At 43.7% G+C, this 17,311-nt stretch overlaps 1 protein-coding gene across 1 annotated transcript in view; it reads left to right on the top strand.

The window, feature by feature from the left end:
• LOC148442277 (claudin-16-like) overlaps positions 1 to 13,726 on the top strand; it is a 77,419-nt gene extending 63,693 nt beyond the window's left edge. The window contains exon 5 of the mRNA XM_088464093.1: positions 13,532 to 13,726. Within this exon, the coding sequence (XP_088320219.1) occupies positions 13,532 to 13,726 (195 nt within the window). The remainder of the gene's footprint in view (positions 1 to 13,531) is intronic.
• The last annotated feature ends 3,585 nt before the right edge of the window (positions 13,727 to 17,311 follow it).

Below are 17,311 nucleotides of genomic sequence, written 5' to 3'. Positions count from 1 at the left end.
CTCTGTGACTGTGCTCCAGGTTCCCAGATATCCTTTGCTAGTTTCTAGCTTGGACCTTAGCTCACTTCAAACCACGTTTTCTTCTGCACCTGTGTAAGTTATCCTGGACAACATTGGCCCTGATTCAGAGCCGGACGCTCTGACCAGAGCGCTCGCTCTGAATCAGGGCCCACCTCCATTAATATGGAGCGTCCTCCTGGACGCTCGTATAGCTGTGGGTCACCACCCACAGCATATACGAGCGTGCAGGATGATGGTCGCGATGGTCTTGACCATCGCGACCATCGCCACTGCGAGCCGAAGCCTGCGGTTGAGTTTCTCAACCGCAAGGCCCGGAGTGATTTTGGCTCTATCAGAGCCAAAATCACTCCCACTGACATCACTAGTGATGTCAGTGGGGCCAGCTTCTGACGGTAGACGTTCCCTTGGGAATGCCTCCGTCCGGGAGGCACGCCCCCGGCACGCCCACCAAAGGCGGCGTGCTGTCAATCAACATCGACAGCACGCCCCCTTTGATCAGACACTGCGAGCAAAGAAAAGTCCTTCGCTCGTCGCGTCTCGCGCATGCGCACGACGGAGCTCCTTTCGTCGTGCGCATGCGCAGTGCAGACCATCGGACAGCCGCTCGCGAGTGGGTCTGAATCAGGCCCATTATCATTACATTGCACCAACCTACCTGGACTTAGTTTATCTGTATATAAGTTACTCTGGACTTTTTATTTTTTTTATCAGTATTACATTACATTGCACCAACTTATCTGGACTTGTTAATTGTATATAAGTTACTCTGGACTTTGTTGCTATCAGCAATTACCACATTTTGCTTCATGTCAGGATCTATTTGTGCAGTGCATTGCTACCTTGGACTTCTGTATTTACTTTTGCATATCCAGTCCGGTTCCATCCAGTCCTGCCAGTTTACCTGTGTTCATAAACTCCGTTAATAGTTCCATTCCGAACCCAGTGATATCCATCTGCATTGTTCTAACGTGACAATTTCTGCATTCTTGAGTATATTGTTTAATAAATTATTATTATTTCAGTACACCTGACAGCTGTATTAACCTTATTTTGAGTATTTCATGCACACGCACACACAAAGAGCCCTGGATTGTGACACTGTGGAGTCTGGCAGCAAGTTGGGTTAGGAGTCGGCAACAGAGCGGGTGATAGGTGGGCACAGTGACACTGCTGGTACCTAGTCCTGTGAGCCTGTTTTCATAGGGGTGGCTGGAGCTGCAGCTCCACCTTCCCCATTGTTAATCTGGCCCTGGAAGGACCATCTCCTTGAGTCCACTTAGCCACCTGCCTTTCACCTCCCAGTCACTGTCCAGTAGTGTCCAGCACATTTCCAATACATTTACGATAACGTACATCTCAATTTCAACTGCACCTCTATGCGTACACAGAGTGTAATGCATTTTTGCGCATGCGCATTAACATAAAATAGCTCCACTCCGTAAACATCTGCATTGCGTGCAACTCAGAGTCAGAACCTATGTATCCAAAAAGAAAATCAATTCAGAGAATTAATTCAGTGGTTTTCAAATTAAGCTGATTTTTATGTCCCCCTAAGTCCTACATAGGTGTTAAAAAAAACTGTCAACCCCTTTTTAAATTAGGTTTATTTGTATAAAACAATTTGCAGGTCAAGACCAATATCAATCTTTCACTTGTCATGTTTTTGTATGTTTATAAATTTATATTTTATAATGGAAATAGGAACTTAGATGCTCAAAATTAGTTTGTAAATAATTGTCAACATAACAAAATTTCAGCCATAGGACACACCACTTCCCAACTCTAAATCAGTGTGTCTGTTTTACGTTTTTCCTCCTTGCAGTGCAACATAGGCCCTCATTCAGAGCCGCACATTAACAACAGTACGCTCGTTGCGTTCCGATGTTGACTAACCGCGCATGCGTCGGTGTTACACCGCGCATGTGCGTACGGCAGATTGCGAGCTTTTTTTCTCTCGTTCCTAAAATAGCGTACAGGAAGTGACATGTCAAATGTGATTGACAGAACAGGGCGTTTTGGGGTGTTGACGGGGGTGGAGATGAAAAAACGCAGGCGTGGCGAGGCGTTTTTGGGGCGTACATACATTAGCAGATGCGAACGTCAAATGTGTTCGGACCGTCTCATACGTCACTGAAACATCCGCTTTCCCTTCAAAATGCTCGCACAGCTTAGGGTCAGGATTACTCGACCACATTGGCGATGGCCTTCTCCTCCGTCCCGGGACTCCACGATGGTGCAGCGATTAATCGCGGCTGGTCAGTAAAGTAATTAGTGTTGGATTGAAATCCGGCTTGGTATGTGTTTGGAAAGCAGTTTATTGGGATAGCACAAAAGCGTACGCAGGTGGAAATCAGAGCTGCTAATGTCATGATTACATAATCAATTAGCGTACATTTTTGGGCTTTTATTTTGGCCACAATTTGGTGGTTATGGCCTATTGTAACAATAATGTCATCATCTTTTAATTAGCTCCCCTTTTTTTTGGTTTACTGTGGAATTTGCATCGCTATGTGTTTTTTTAAACGTTCCTTAAAGAGGCCTTTTTTTTTTAAAAGAGGGTCAGTTTTTGCGTTTAAGGCCAGGATTAAATGTAACCCATTTGTACAATAATGTCACAATACAATGTCAGTGTTTTGTTTTTAATTTATTGTTTACACACAAACAAATTGGCCTAATATTGTATTGCCTTTTTTTGTGGCCAAGATATTTGATCCAAAAAAAAAAAAAACATAACTACTAACATAAGTGTAAATACAAAATTTAAAAACATTTCACAAGAAAGGAGAGGGAAGTTTTGACCAGAAAGGAATATGAGCCAAGCACAGAAGGAAAGTGGGAAAAGTCGCCATTGCTGTCACCGTTTTCTCGCCCGTTTGGCTGGGTGAGGGTGGGCGCCAGACCGGGTCCGGGATGCCATCGGGCTGGCCTGTCCAGAGGCAGATGTTGTGGCCTCTGGACTAGGCACAGGGCTAGGCACATTTGGAGGATTGCCTGATGTTGTGCCAGAGGTGGAGGATCTGGATGTTCCGGCAGGAAGGGAGGTCGGCTCCACCATGTGCTGGCGAACGAGCTGCTCCAGGGCATCGGCGATGCGGATGTTGGCCCTGGTATTTTCCGCCAGGGCCTGAGCAATGGTCACGTTGGCCGCAGCATTTTGCTCCAGGGCCTCAGCCACCCGTATCAGACTGGCGTCCATCCTCTGCAGAATCTCCGTATGGCAATCCGATTTAAAATTGAGTTCTGTGAGGAGGCCCACTGCCTGCGAGGGGGCACGCCCTGGACTGGCTTCTGCAGGGTCCTCAGCCGGATGTACTGGTTCCTCCCCTGCAGAGTCAGCAGAAATTCTGCGGCCAAGGCTCCCCTCTGGAGCAGACTCATCCGCCTCTGTCTCTGTTAGGAAATTGGAGAAAAGAGTCACATTAGAATCTACATATTGGCACAATAGCATTTCTGAGTTGGTGACATCACAAGACTTACCTTGGCCAACATGAGGAGCCGCAAAGTCTGGCATGTCCGTATCCATGTTGGACACGCCAAACACCTCCACAGCCTGCACACACCCCTGTGCCATCTCTTCTAAGTCTGTCAACTCCAATGACACAGGGGTGGGACCCCCACCTGTCCCCCTTGCATGCCTAGCCCTGTCGGCAAGTTTTTGTTTGAGACGATATTTGAAGTCTGCCCATCTGTGGAATGAATTTGGAACCATTATCCTTTTTTTTACAATGGGGTTTGTTTATAGGATGGGAAAGTGTTTACTTACCGCCGTTTGACATCCCGGGCTAGACGGACATAATCACCCACCCTATTGACAGCAACGGCGACCTCCTCCCACATTCTCCACTTCTGGCTTTGGCTCATATTCCTGGCTGCCTGGGGCAGGATGTCAACGCACTTCTAGATCAAAACCTCCATCTCCTTGCTTGTGAAATGTGGCTGCCTTTTTTTTTTGCAGCTTTGGCGGGTTGACTGGGGCCAGCAGTCTCTTCCATGTCATCCTCCTCACCTATTTGGGTAAATATGCAGATTTAGCCACTTCACAACTTGCACAATATTATGTTTTAAAATACTCATTGACACAAAATGCATGAAGGCCTTACCGCCGCAATTTTGACCATTGTTTCCCTGGTTTGAAGCCATGTCTCTGCTTCCAGCATGAAATCATCCAGAAATTCTATGTGATTTCGTGACGTATTTATACATGCGTCGTTAGTTTGCGGCCGCATCATTGATTGTGCGTCCCTATGATTCATCCTTAATTTGTGCGGGAAAATAAACACTATTTATGGCTTGGTGTGTGTGGATTCGAGGTGGGGTTGTTGGAGTGTTGTCGGTTAAGTGGTTTGGATTTGGTTGGTTGGTTGCGTTTGGAGGATTTTGGAGAGTTGTTTTTTTGTTTGTTTTTGCTACATTTCTTTGGTTTTTCCGTTCGCATTTTTTTCAACATCCTTTCCTGATTTGGTAAGTTTTGTGCATTCAAATTTGTGGCCAATTGGTGTATTCTTCTGTTTTGTGGTTAGTTAATTTGTTTAACACTCATTTCATCTTTTTTAGTTTTTTTTTGTTTTTGGACCCAAAGAAGTTTTTTGAGGAAATCTTATATATTCGAGTTGGGTAAGTCCATTTTTTGTCTTGCATTTGCGAATGAATTACGGCATTTTTGACTGTTGGTGTAGCGCCTTGCATTTGCGAATGAATTACGGTATTTTTGACTGTTGGTGTAGCGCCTTGAATTTGCGAATGAATTACCGCATTTTTGACTGTTGGTGTAGTGACTTGCATTTGCGAATAATTTACCGCATTTTTGACTGTTGGTGTAGTGACTTGCATTTGCGAATAATTTACCGCATTTTTGACTGTTGGTGTAGTGACTTGCATTTGCGAATAATTTACCGCATTTTTGACTGTTGGTGTAGTGACTTGCATTTGCAAATAATTTACCGCATTTTTGACTGTTGGTGTAGTGACTTGCATTTGCGAATTAATGACCGCATTTTTGACTGTTGGTGTAGCGCCTTGCATTTGCGAATGAATTACCGCATTTTTGACTGTTGGTGTAGTGACTTGCATTTGCGAATAATTTACCGCATTTTTGACTGTTGGTGTAGTGACTTGCATTTGCGAATTATTTACCGCATTTTTGACGGCTTATTCATCATATAATCCAGTTTTGCTTTTCCCTTTTCCATTTTTTGGGTCCATTTGATCCCTATTTGACGTACGGTGTGCAATGTAGTTTTCATCGATGGCCAAATGTGTTTTCCCGCTATTTTCTTTGTTGGCTTGCAACAATTTTTAAACAAAAAAAACACCCTCTAAATTTTTGAAGTCTCATTGTTGGCTTTTTTACAGTTTATACGTATCATGACAATACCCCGGCATGTAAGCAGCTATGGATGGTATCAGAAAGCTAAGTTGTTGTTTCTTACTTTTGGGGTGGGTCAAAAGCCTTACATTGTAAACTTTGAATTTCAGGTAGATCTGGGGCGAATTGTTCTGGCCCTGCTCCCAGAAGACGACCAACCTCAAACTCGTCCCAGGCGTAGGCATCGTAGGCATGCAAGGCCCCAGATATTTCGAACACGTGTCACCCTTTTTGGAATGCCCGATGATGAGGTTTTAAGACGCTACCGTCTACCTCCCAAAATCATCATAGACACTCTCTCATTAATAGAAAGTGATCTTGAGCGGCAAATTGACAGTCCAACAGCAATACCACCACTGACGCAATTTATGGCGGTGTTACATTTCTGTGCCTCAGGATCATTTCAAACAACGGTGGGAATAGTGGCGGGCATCTCCCAATCCTCCTTTTCCCGGATCCTGAGGGCAGTGATGGAGGCACTTTTCAAGCACCTCCATCATTTTATTAAAATGCCTTTGGATATGGGTGCCCTTAGTGTGGCCAAGGCCAATTTTTACCAAATAGCTGGCTTCCCACACATCATAGGGGTTGTGGATGGTACTCACATACCACTTCAGCCTCCAGCACGGCTGGAGGCAATATTTAGAAACAGGAAACACTATCACTCCCTGAATGTAATGGTGGTATGTGATGCCTCCCTCCAGATCCTGTCCCTGAATGCTAAATTACCCGGAAGTGCTCATGACTCCTTCGTCATCCGGCAATCAGGGATATGGCAGAAATTAACCAACCTACAAGCTGGTGATGCGTGGCTTCTGGGTAAGTGGAGACCTTTAGTACATAACAATGTTAAGCTTGATACACAGTGTTCCTGATGTGGTCTATTTTTGTTCACAGGAGACAGTGGATACCCTTGCATGTCCTGGCTGCTCACTCCTTATTTGGCTCCCACACCAGGGCCACAAAGTGCGTATAATTCCGCACTTACAGCCACCAGGCAAGTGGTGGAGCGCTGTATCGGCCTTTTAAAAGGCCGATTCAGATGCCTCCACCGCTCTGGTGGCGAGCTCATGTATGTGCCGGATATGGTGTCGAAAATTGTGGTCCTGTGTGGGATATTTCACAACATTGCCATAAGGAGTGGTGTCCCAATGCAGCCAGAGGATGCCTTACCTGAGGATGGCCCCCCCGAGGTTGGTCGAAGGTCAGTATGTGGGGGGGCCATACGCGATGATGTGGTGGCCAGATTTTTTAGGTAAGTTTGTTCAAAACTCCAGTGTTTATACCTAATGTGTTTGTTTTTTTTGGCGAACATCTAATTTATTTTTAATTTTCTCACCATCTTCTGTTTGTTCACATAATCTTTGGCACTCCAACGCTCACTGCTTCCTGCTACCCTTACCAAACCTGGATCTGGTCCTTTTGGGCATATATTCTGGAACCCATATCGCAACACCATGTTTGTGGAATCATGTTGGCATGGTCCTTCGTCAACCAGTTCTTGATTTTGTGTTTTTATTTAATTATTTCTTGGTATGTGTTGTAATTGAATTTATCACTGTGTATTTTTTTTGGGAGTGACCACTTTGTTTTCTCTGTTATGTGGTGAATAAATGTTTGAAGAGTGAAATGGTCTTCCTTTTTTGGGACGTTAACAGCAAGTGTAACCAGGTTAACACAAGTTACATTTGACTAAGGGGTAAACCAGTACTGACGCCAGTTGAGCAAAACTGAAATATGTTTTCAGCTTTCCAATCCACACCAAAAGGAAGCCTGGCCCAACCTTGGGATTTGTAAGATTGGCCTAAGCAGCTTGCGCACCAAGTAGGAACCTGGAAAATGTAGAAATCTGAAATTGACACTACACCCAAAAAGGGAAATTACATTGTTACTGTTATGTGTTTCTGGTGTCTGTTTGACATACAAAGACAAAACACAATCTAACTTTTAAAAAAGGGAAATCCTTGCAGGAACTTATGTCAGGCTAAACTATCTTGGTTTTGGTTTTTAAAAATGAGCCACAACGTATATTTGTATTTAAAATTTTTTTGGGCAAATAGAACAAAAAAAAAAAAACTAATGCCGAAGGAGGCCAGACAGCCGGTCGAGGGCCACCAGAAGGCCAATTACATGGTGGCGCATCTGACCCACAACATCCGCCACCTCTTGCCAACGCCTCTGTTCCTCTGTGGGTGAGAAAAGTGTGTGGGTTAATACAACAATAGGGACTCCACAGAAAAACATTAAAAAAAAAACAAATCACTCCTAAACCCAAAAACATAAATAAAAAGGGTGGGCTGGCAAAAATACAAGGCCTAGGTACAAATTCCCACAGGTATGATATGTGTATGCTTAAATCACCAGGAAGAGGTAAAGGCAAACCTTCACAATCAACAAAAGTCAAGCCACAAAAACACGAAGAAAGGCACGACACATGATTACATACAAACAGTTTGTGCTTTAAAAAAAAATAATAAAAAACATACCGGGAAACAAATCGGGAGCTCCGGCAAAACCTCCATGATCCTCCTCGGAGGATCCGTCATTCCCCAAAGAATGGGGCGGAGTTATGCTGGACTCCGGGGAGGGGGTAATTGGAAGAGGGGTGGGTGGAGGAGAGGGGGAAGTGGGACGGAGGGGAAGGAGGCCCGACATTTCCGGGAGAGGGTCTGGGAAGGATGGGGAGGAGTGGGGAATAGGGGAAAGATTTGGGGTGGAGTGTTGGCTGGGGGTTGGGGAGAGTGGGCGGGAACGCCGACGTTGACGGCGGAGTCTTGGCTGTCCCCCTAAAATATGTCAAATAAATTGCGTTTAGTTTATGGACAAATCCGGGCAAACAAACAAAAAAAAAAAAAGAAAGAATAAATAAAACCAAAAAAAATAGCAGTAGAATTAAAAATTCAGAAAAAGAGGGAAAACATGCAGACGCAGATATGAGTACAAATAATAAATAGAACAGACAGGAAAACATGCAGACGCAGATATGAGTACAAATAATAAATAGAACAGACAGGAAAACATGCAGACGCAGATATGAGTACAAATAATAAATAGAACAGACAGGAAAACATGCAGACGCAGATATGAGTACAAATAATAAATAGAACAGACAGGAAAACATGCAGACGCAGATATGAGTACAAATAATAAATAGAACAGACAGGAAAACATGCACACGCAGATATGAGTACAAATAATAAATAGAACAGACAGGAAAACATGCACACGCAGATATGAGTACAAATAATAAATAGAACAGACAGGAAAACATGCACACGCAGATATGAGTACAAATAATAAATAGAACAGACAGGAAAACATGCACACGCAGTTTGCCCCACAAACACAAACATTAAAACCACAATACATAACACTTACTTGCCAGGATCTGCATGCGAAAGCATGCCAGCAAGCGGGGCGTTCGCCGTTGCAGGTCGGACCACCTGCGCTCCAGCTGCCCGATGTTGCGGCGTGATCCGAAGGACCGCAGGCGGGACCGTACCTCCGCATACGCGGAGCGCTTCTGCCGGTTGGTCATGGGTTCTGGCTGGCTGGTGATCCGGCGATCCATGACCTCCGTAAGCACCAGCAGCTCACGCCTGGTGAATACGGAGGCTCTCATGATGGCAATGGTGTTTTTCTTAAAAATCATTTTTGATAAAGTGTGTAAAAATTTTCTGATTGGCTAATGTATTTTGGAAATTAACAGGAGCAATTTTATTGGTTAGTGTATGAGACATGTGTTCGACAGGGCCAAAAATCTCTGGAGAGTTAGGATAGGCTTGATGCAGTGACATGCGTAAGCAAATTTAAATAAAGAAATGAACCCAGGGAAATATGCGGGGATCCACAGCAATAGTACAATTGTTTAATTGTGGTTCACATGTTTTTTGAACAATAAAAGCGAATGTTTCATCCGTACGTATTCTGCGGGTAAACACAAACACAGACAAGAGTAAAGTTTCTTGCATTGTGTTGAAAAAAAACAAACAATTAAGCTAATTGATACATTGATTGGCATGATACGATTGATGGAGGTAGGCAGAATAAAGGAGCAGGTAATCGACATCTGACAAGGCCACTTCCTGTTTATACTTGTGCGTGCGTTCCTTTCAAGCCATTTCGGGGATGTACGCTCGCTATTTCGTACGCTCGTTAGTTAGAGGAGGGGTCGTCAGAGTTTAGGGAGGAATTTTAGATGCGAACGAAAATACGAGCGAGCCATTGAATTTAAATATTTTTGTACGTACGCCTAACGTACGTGCGCCCGCTTGCGTGCGGCTCTGAATGAGGGCCATAGTCTTTACCAAGCTGCAACATGGTCTTTATTTGTTTTGCTGCCTTGTGTCACGCCTGAGGGTTGGAGTTGGTTGGAACAGGCATGGCAGGCTGAAGTGGAACCTAGGGAGGTGTGTTTGAATCTAGGTGACTTGTGCCAGGACTTTCTCATGCAAATAGGAAAGATTGGAGGCAGTTGAACTGCTGAAGGTGAGGAGTCCAAAGGAGAGGACAGTAGGGAACAACTTTATTAGATGGTAAATTGAATTGGACATGTAGTGGTAGAATCGGATAGGAAGCAATGTAGTAGAATTGATGATATGGAATTGATGAAGCAGGATTGGATTGGAACCGATGTTGTAGAATCGATGATATGGAGTTGATGAAGCAGGATCAGATTGGAACCGTTTGGAGACAATTGGAATGGAACTGATGTTTGGAGACAATCAGGTTGAAACTGATGTTAATGAATTGAAGTACTGGATCAGTTAGAGGCTGATGATGATGATGAATTGAAGAACTGGATCGGTTTGGGACCGATGATTGGAGATCTCGGCTGGGACCGATGATTGGAGATATCAGCTGGGACCGATGGAGGTAGATATGAACAAGTCTCTGTGGTAAAACTAGACTGGTTATCAAGTTTCCAATTCCATCTAGTACTCCAGACTTGGAACTGGAATGATTCGGACTGGAACCATTCAGATACAGAGTACTTGGGAGCTCAGCACAGAGCTGTAACTTCAGCAGAAGCGACATTGTACTGATAATGTGGGCCAGTCAGGAAATTGACTTTATAGGGGTGGTACCCCAGGGATTGGTTGCTGCGATCAGCTGGTCTTGGAGCAGCACTCTGAGTAATGGAGGAGAGTCAGGTGACAGAATCCAACATTGCTGCACCCATACTGAGTTTTGGAGACAGCTGCTTGCGATGTGTAGTACAGGTGGACCTCTGCGTCATCTGGGACAAACAGAGCAGAGGTAAAACATAGGAGAAACTAATAGAATATGGGAAAAATTTGTCAGGATCATGACACTTTGCTTCTAACTCTATGCCTGGGCCTGGTCGTGAACCTGATGATCTACATAGATGTCCGATGGTGGAGTGCAGTGGCGGCTTCAGAGATGGGGCTGCAGAACAATCTAAAATTCAAATACAGGGAGCCACATTGACTGTCCTTCCAAACACTGTCAAACATCGCCAGCTGTGACTCACTGGCAATTGGTGTAGTTCCCCTATTTGAATTTTGGACTGTGCTGCAGCCCCCCTCTAGAGCCGCCACACGATTGGTGTCTTCACATGCGCAGGACCTGATCTGTGCATGTGCAGTACAGGCCCTACGATCATGGTCTCTCAGTGTCCCCTGAGTTGCAGGCTGATTACTGCGTTCCTGGAAACAGGCTTACGCAGCTTAGCTAAGGCAGCAACCATTGTGTTCGATGGTTGCGATGGTGATCCAAGGCAGCGTTGTGGACGGGGCACTCTGATCACAGATGCATGCCGGAGGTTGACAAAAAATAAAAATTTATTGTATCACATATAGTATATTGCAATGGACAAATATAACCCACAATGTATCAATTCAATATAATAAGAGTGTAGTAAAAAGCACAATGAAATGTGCAGGCTGCAGATCTAATCAAAACAAAGGTGTCTCCTTGTTTAATCATAAAAATCCCTCTGAAGTAGGTCTTTCCAGGTAGTGTATATACACAATTGAAAGTAACAAAATCCCTGCAAATAGATGTTCTCACCTAATAACTTATGTTTTTTGGGAATGTCAATTCCAATATATGAAGTGATGCTTGAATGGTTACACCTCAAAGATAGGCTGCAGGAGAATGAAGTGGAACAAGTATTGCTGGAGTCAGAGACAAATTGAGGGTGCCGTGGAATATTACCAGTCCGGTCCTGTGGCTCACCTCAGCCTTGGTCGGCCCTTGATGATAATCTCTTCGCTACAGACTCCCGGGCTGTAAGAGCAGGCACCCGCGTCTGTGTCAGCGTTTCAGTGATCGGCAGCCACTGTGCTTCTGTATCCAAGTATATAGCAATGAAGAGCTCCCGTGTAGCAGTCTAGGTGAGACAGTGTTGCGGGGGTGTAAATCCTTTCAAGAGGGACAGTATTAGTCGTCCAAGAAGATCTGTCTGATGTAGCAGCAAAAGCCTTAACGCATTCCTCCGGGACTTGAATCCCAGTTTCTTCATGCCCACTTTCTTGAGAAACTGGGAGTCAAGTTCTGATTGGCTCCACTGGGCATGCGGAGTACTATGAGACTCCATACACCACAGCATAGCGCGACTAGTAGGAGAGGCTCCACTGGGCATGCACCGGAGATCCCATGTGTAACTCCCTGAGCTGGCAGCCACCACAGCGCCGACGTGCCGACAGTGCCGCAAGTGTGTGGCTTAAAACGCACAGTTTGTAATCCAGAGACCCCTCTTTCACTCAGACCCCATTACTAGTTTCTAAGTCATGAAATCACTATAGTATCTAGGTCTGGGATGCACTGTGTGTGACTCCCGACCGGCTCCACTGGGCATGCGCATTACTACAGTATGAGACTCCATCCAATCAATGGGCGGTAATACAGAAAATGCATTGGAAATCTGATGCATGCGCTGTGTAGTTTAGGAAAAGTGACACCTGGTGGACAAAAAGTTGTGTTACACATTATGGCTTTTTTCAGTGCTACGCTATGTTCCATTATGAAACATTCTGTGTGGCGCAACTCAAGGCATACTATGTGGCGCAAGATGCATGGCGCGCTACATGGAGTATGGAGCAACAAACTAGCTGGGCCCATCTGTATATTGCTGTTTTTTTCTTTATATATTGGTTGTTTGTTTGGATTATGTCGGTACCTGAGGAAAATCTCCAATAATTAGGACGAAGTGCATTTCATATGCAGGGAGTAAAATTAAACACCTGACTACGAATTAGAGAGGGTTAATGTCTTTGGTAGGAGGTGGTGTTATGGGATGGGGTGTATTGGGTTAGCCTATAAGAGGAGTGCAGGAGGTGGGGTTTTAGGGCCATTTCAGTGAGAGTTCTGTAGCAGCCATTTTAGGGATATCTTTCTGTTCGATTTGTTCCTCGCCCTCCCTCCCTGTTTTTTGTTTAATAACTTGGTGTCAGCTTTGGTGTTTGGCGGGAAAGAACAGTTGCAGTCGCCATCTGTCTATGGAACTTGAGGTGCTCTCCCCTCCAATTCATGGCTTAGGCTGATTCTTCCCTACTGGGGTCAGCGGTACCATCGTTCCAGGTGGGCTTCATGTTGTGTCATTGGGGTTGGAGGTGGATACCTTGGGTGTGGTAATGGGCTGGCTGGTCGCCTCCCATTTTGAAAGGGGTGGAGTATGGAGTGACAGTTGGTGGATCTTGCATTGTGGGGCCGTTCTTTCGGTGTCACCATTCTTAATCTGTCTTTTCCTTCTTCTTAGAATATTTAGTGTTTAATACTCTTCTAGTTTAATTAGTTACTTAATAATAGTTTAACTTGGTTAAATAAATAAAGCTGACCTTCCTTTCCCCTTAAGCAAGTCTCAGTATCGTTATTTCAGTATTGTTAGTTATGGTCTATTGGTTTTACATTACACTGGGAGTGGGAAGACATTTATCTGGCGATGGGGAGTTTAAAGGAGATTGAAACATTGGAGTCAATAACCTAGTCTGTATCTTTCATTTGAGTCCTTTGAGTGCCACCGTTTGCTTGTTTATATGGTTTGGTGAGTCTGCATCTCTGGGGAGGGCACCAAGGCAAGTTATATTTAAACACTTATCTGGTGGAGTGCCTGTTTTTGTGCTGTTATATATATATATATATATGTATTTATATATTATAATATTTCTTTTTGGTTAACAGGTGGTTCTGGCAGTCCCAGGAATTACATATGAGCTTGGATACTCGTACTGGTTTGCTGCAGCCTCAGCTGGATGTACCTGTGTCTCAGCTTTACTACTCATGCGTTTAAACTGCAGAAGAGGAGTCATTGTGAAGACAAAACCCAGCCAAGTTTCTCAATGTAGAACCTTCAACAATGCGAAGACTTACCTGTGACTCTGCATCTCTCTGCTGTCAGGTTATGCGTGGGATCCAACATGGTGGCTAGCATCAGATTGGATGGCACAAGCAAGATAGAAGTATACAAATCTGTATCTAAACCAATGGCGCTACACTCCAGAGCAGCAAAGATGCTACAAAAATAAGTCACCAAACCTGTATAAATATAAAAAATACAAAGAAGGTTAACAAACTCACTTGCGCTCCAAATTGTTCAACAACGGTTGAGGATAACATCTGTTTTCTTCAACAACGGGACCATTCATATATGTAAATAAGAAACAACAATATTACACTATTGTGGTATTTTTTTGTTAACACTTTAAAAATTCCCACTGTGGTTGTTTAAAGGAAAGTGGTGAAAACAGTCCAAGAGATCATACTTCCAAGATCCAAATCCAGACACCGAATTTGTGAAGAACAAAAGGTGTTGTGGGTTCTTACATGAAAGCTTACTTCAAACAAGTTGGTGCAAGGCACATAAAGGTTTCTTTGATTCCCAATAATCAGCCAATGGGAAGTGGGGGTGGGTGATTCCAAACACCTCTGATAGTATGGAATAATAGAAAAAAATGCACCAAATTGTAATATCAATTCTAAAATAAAATGTATTAATAAGTAAAAACAAAGGTTATCAGTAGTCGTACCATGTGGATGAAATACTGAAGATGAAACCCGGGTATATTCAGTAAATCATGTGTTCAGGCTTCCATAAAACCAATGTGAGACACTCCTTTCTTTCTACGCGTTTCGAAGCACTGCCGCATCTTTTTCAAGATGAGTGTCAATGTAAAAAGACAAAAAATTTAAATACAGTACAATTATATAAAAAAGGTATATATGCCCAAATATTCTAAATATGTATAATAGTAATCTTGTCTAAACCACATGCTCTTTTTAACAAGCTCAATAGAGGATAGATCTATTAAGTTGAACAAATCTAACATTCACAGTTTAGATTTTAGGTAGAATAACTCACCACTCTTATGAACAAAATCTCTAAGCTGCCATATTCTGGTTCCAGCAATAACGCTGAACTGTGAGAAACAGCCCCCATGATCCTTTGGAAAGCTAAATAGGGTGTGGTTATGGCCTAGCAACCATATCCCCGGAGCCAATAGGGACTCATACCAACTTCTACAATATGCATCCTAATATGTTACTAACCAGGAAGAGGCTATAGCCACGAGGGACAGAAGAAACGCACCCGCACACTGTATGCAAGCGGCGACACCACGCCGCATCTGGGTTTCACTTGCTCACTGGCGCTATGTGGTCGGACCAGCTCATGCCCACAATCTCTAGTAGTGGGCGTCATGGTGACGTACTGGAGATGGCTAACGGGGACATAATAGGTCCCAGCATGCATTGTGGAATGCAGTTATGCGTTCCAACCTCTATATAGAAATAAATAAATACAAAATATATAATCCAAGGTTAAAATACTGACCTACATTATATGAGGGACTAATCAAGAGATGAATGAAACCAGTGAAAAATATATGGTAAAACATAAAACAATTGAGGATGCTCGATTTTCATCTTTTACAATATGGATAGAAGAAACACATCATATATTACAATATACAGAAAATTAATAACAAAAAATTCATAAACAGTGATTCATTCAAAAAATCAATATGCAACAACAGGACAAATATTAGAGAAACCACCTTACCTCAAAATCATGATTAAGACCTGTTGGTTTGAGTGTATTTAAATCATATATATACCTCATCTCAGTTCTTGCCAACCTTATATCTCTGTCTTTTGTCCTCCAGTTGTTTTTTACCCAAGCAATTCAAAATAAACTTTTTAATCCCTTCACTGATTTTTCATGTTTTTCCTTAAAGTGCAATGAGAAGGGGTGATTCTCATTGCCCTTGAGGATGTTTCGTACATGTTCAACCCACCTGATTTTGACTTGTCTTTTTGTCTTCCCTATATAAATTAAATCGCATGTGCATATGATGGCATAAACAACATAGGGCCTGATTCAGACCCACTCGCGAGCGGCTGTCCGCTCGCAAGTGGGTCGATGTTATGCACTGAGCATGCGCACGACGGAGGGAGCTCCGTCGTGCGCATGCGCCAGACGCGACGAGCGAAGGAAAGTCCTTCGCTCGTTGTGTCCGATCAAAGGGGGCGTGCTGTCAATGTTGATTGACAGCACGCCCCCTTTGGTGGGCGTGCCGGGGGCGTGCCTCCCTGACGGGGGCGTTCCCACGGGAACGCCTCCCGTCAGAAGCCGGCCCACTGACATCACTAGTGATGTCAGTGGGAGTGATTTTGGCTCTGATAGAGCCAAAATCACTCCGGAGCTTGCGGTTGAAAACCTCAACCGCAGGCTCCGGCTCGCAATTTCGATGGTCGCGATGGTCTCGACCATCAAAAAGCACGCTCGTATAGCCTGTGGGTGGTGACCCACAGCTATACGAGCGTCCAGGAGGACGCTCCATGAAAATGGAGCCCGGCCCTCATTCAGAGCGTGCGCTCTGCTCAGAGCGTACGGCTCTGAATGAGGGCCATAATCTGTTTGGCACGTAATAAAATACCTGATTTTAACTGTCTGATCTTTTATTGCAAACTCTAATTTTAGAGTTGGGACTGTGACAACATGACCTACACATTTTGCATTCTCCACATCTAAAGAAACCTTTGTTTCTAGGTAGAAAACGTTTGCCATCCATATTAAGCACACTGGAGACAATTTTATTTTTTATCGTTGGTGCCTTTCTATAAATACATTTAGAATTTTGTCTTTTAGCAGAGTATTCCAATTTTTCTTAACAATCCTTTAAATTTTTATGTTTTAATTTATATAGGGAAGACAAATAGATAAGTCAAAATCAGGTAGGCTGAACATGTAGAAAACATACTCAAGGGCAATGAGAATCACCCCTTCTCATTGGTGTAGCCACTTGCATACGGTGTGCGAGGGTGTTTCTTCTGTCCCTCGTGCATATTGTATAAGTGGGTGTGAGTCCCTATTGGCTCCGGAGATATGGTTGCTAGGCAATCGCACCCTATTTAGCCTTACAAAGGATCATGGGGGCTGTTTCTCACGGTTCAGCGTCATTGCTGGAACTATATAGCAAGTCTACTGCACTCAAACCCTGTCTGTGGCATGTGAGTGCAATAAGATACTATTCAGCTATTCCAGTTCTCATCAGATTTTTATCGGGTAATGTTATATATATATATATATATATATATATATATATATTATGTTAACTGACAAGAATTGTGTACAATGTTGCAATCCTGTTTTATAGCAACATAACGGAGTGAGGAGCAATGGGGGTAAAAATGTTTCTACAGTTGATACAGAACTGAACAATGGTAACCTCTGGTCTGAGGTTTAAACAGTTCCTGTAGTATAGGAGAAAGTCACTGAATCTTCACAGAGCTGCTGGGTATCTGTGTGCCTTAAAGTTTCTGTGTGTGTGTCATGGTAAGTATATTATCCAGGTGGACGAATGGTGGTTGCTGCCCAGAGGGTAGAGTAAAGTAAACAGTACCTTAATACAGGCTTGCCTACCCTCCCGATTTGGCCGGGAGCCTCCCGATTTTCGGGTGCCG

This window comes from Taudactylus pleione, unplaced genomic scaffold (assembly GCF_031769625.1).
Source record: "Taudactylus pleione unplaced genomic scaffold, aTauple2 ptg001575l, whole genome shotgun sequence".
NCBI lineage: Eukaryota > Metazoa > Chordata > Amphibia > Anura > Myobatrachidae > Taudactylus > Taudactylus pleione.
Note: the sequence above shows the minus strand (reverse complement) of the source record. Positions and strands in the feature narration are given on the sequence as shown.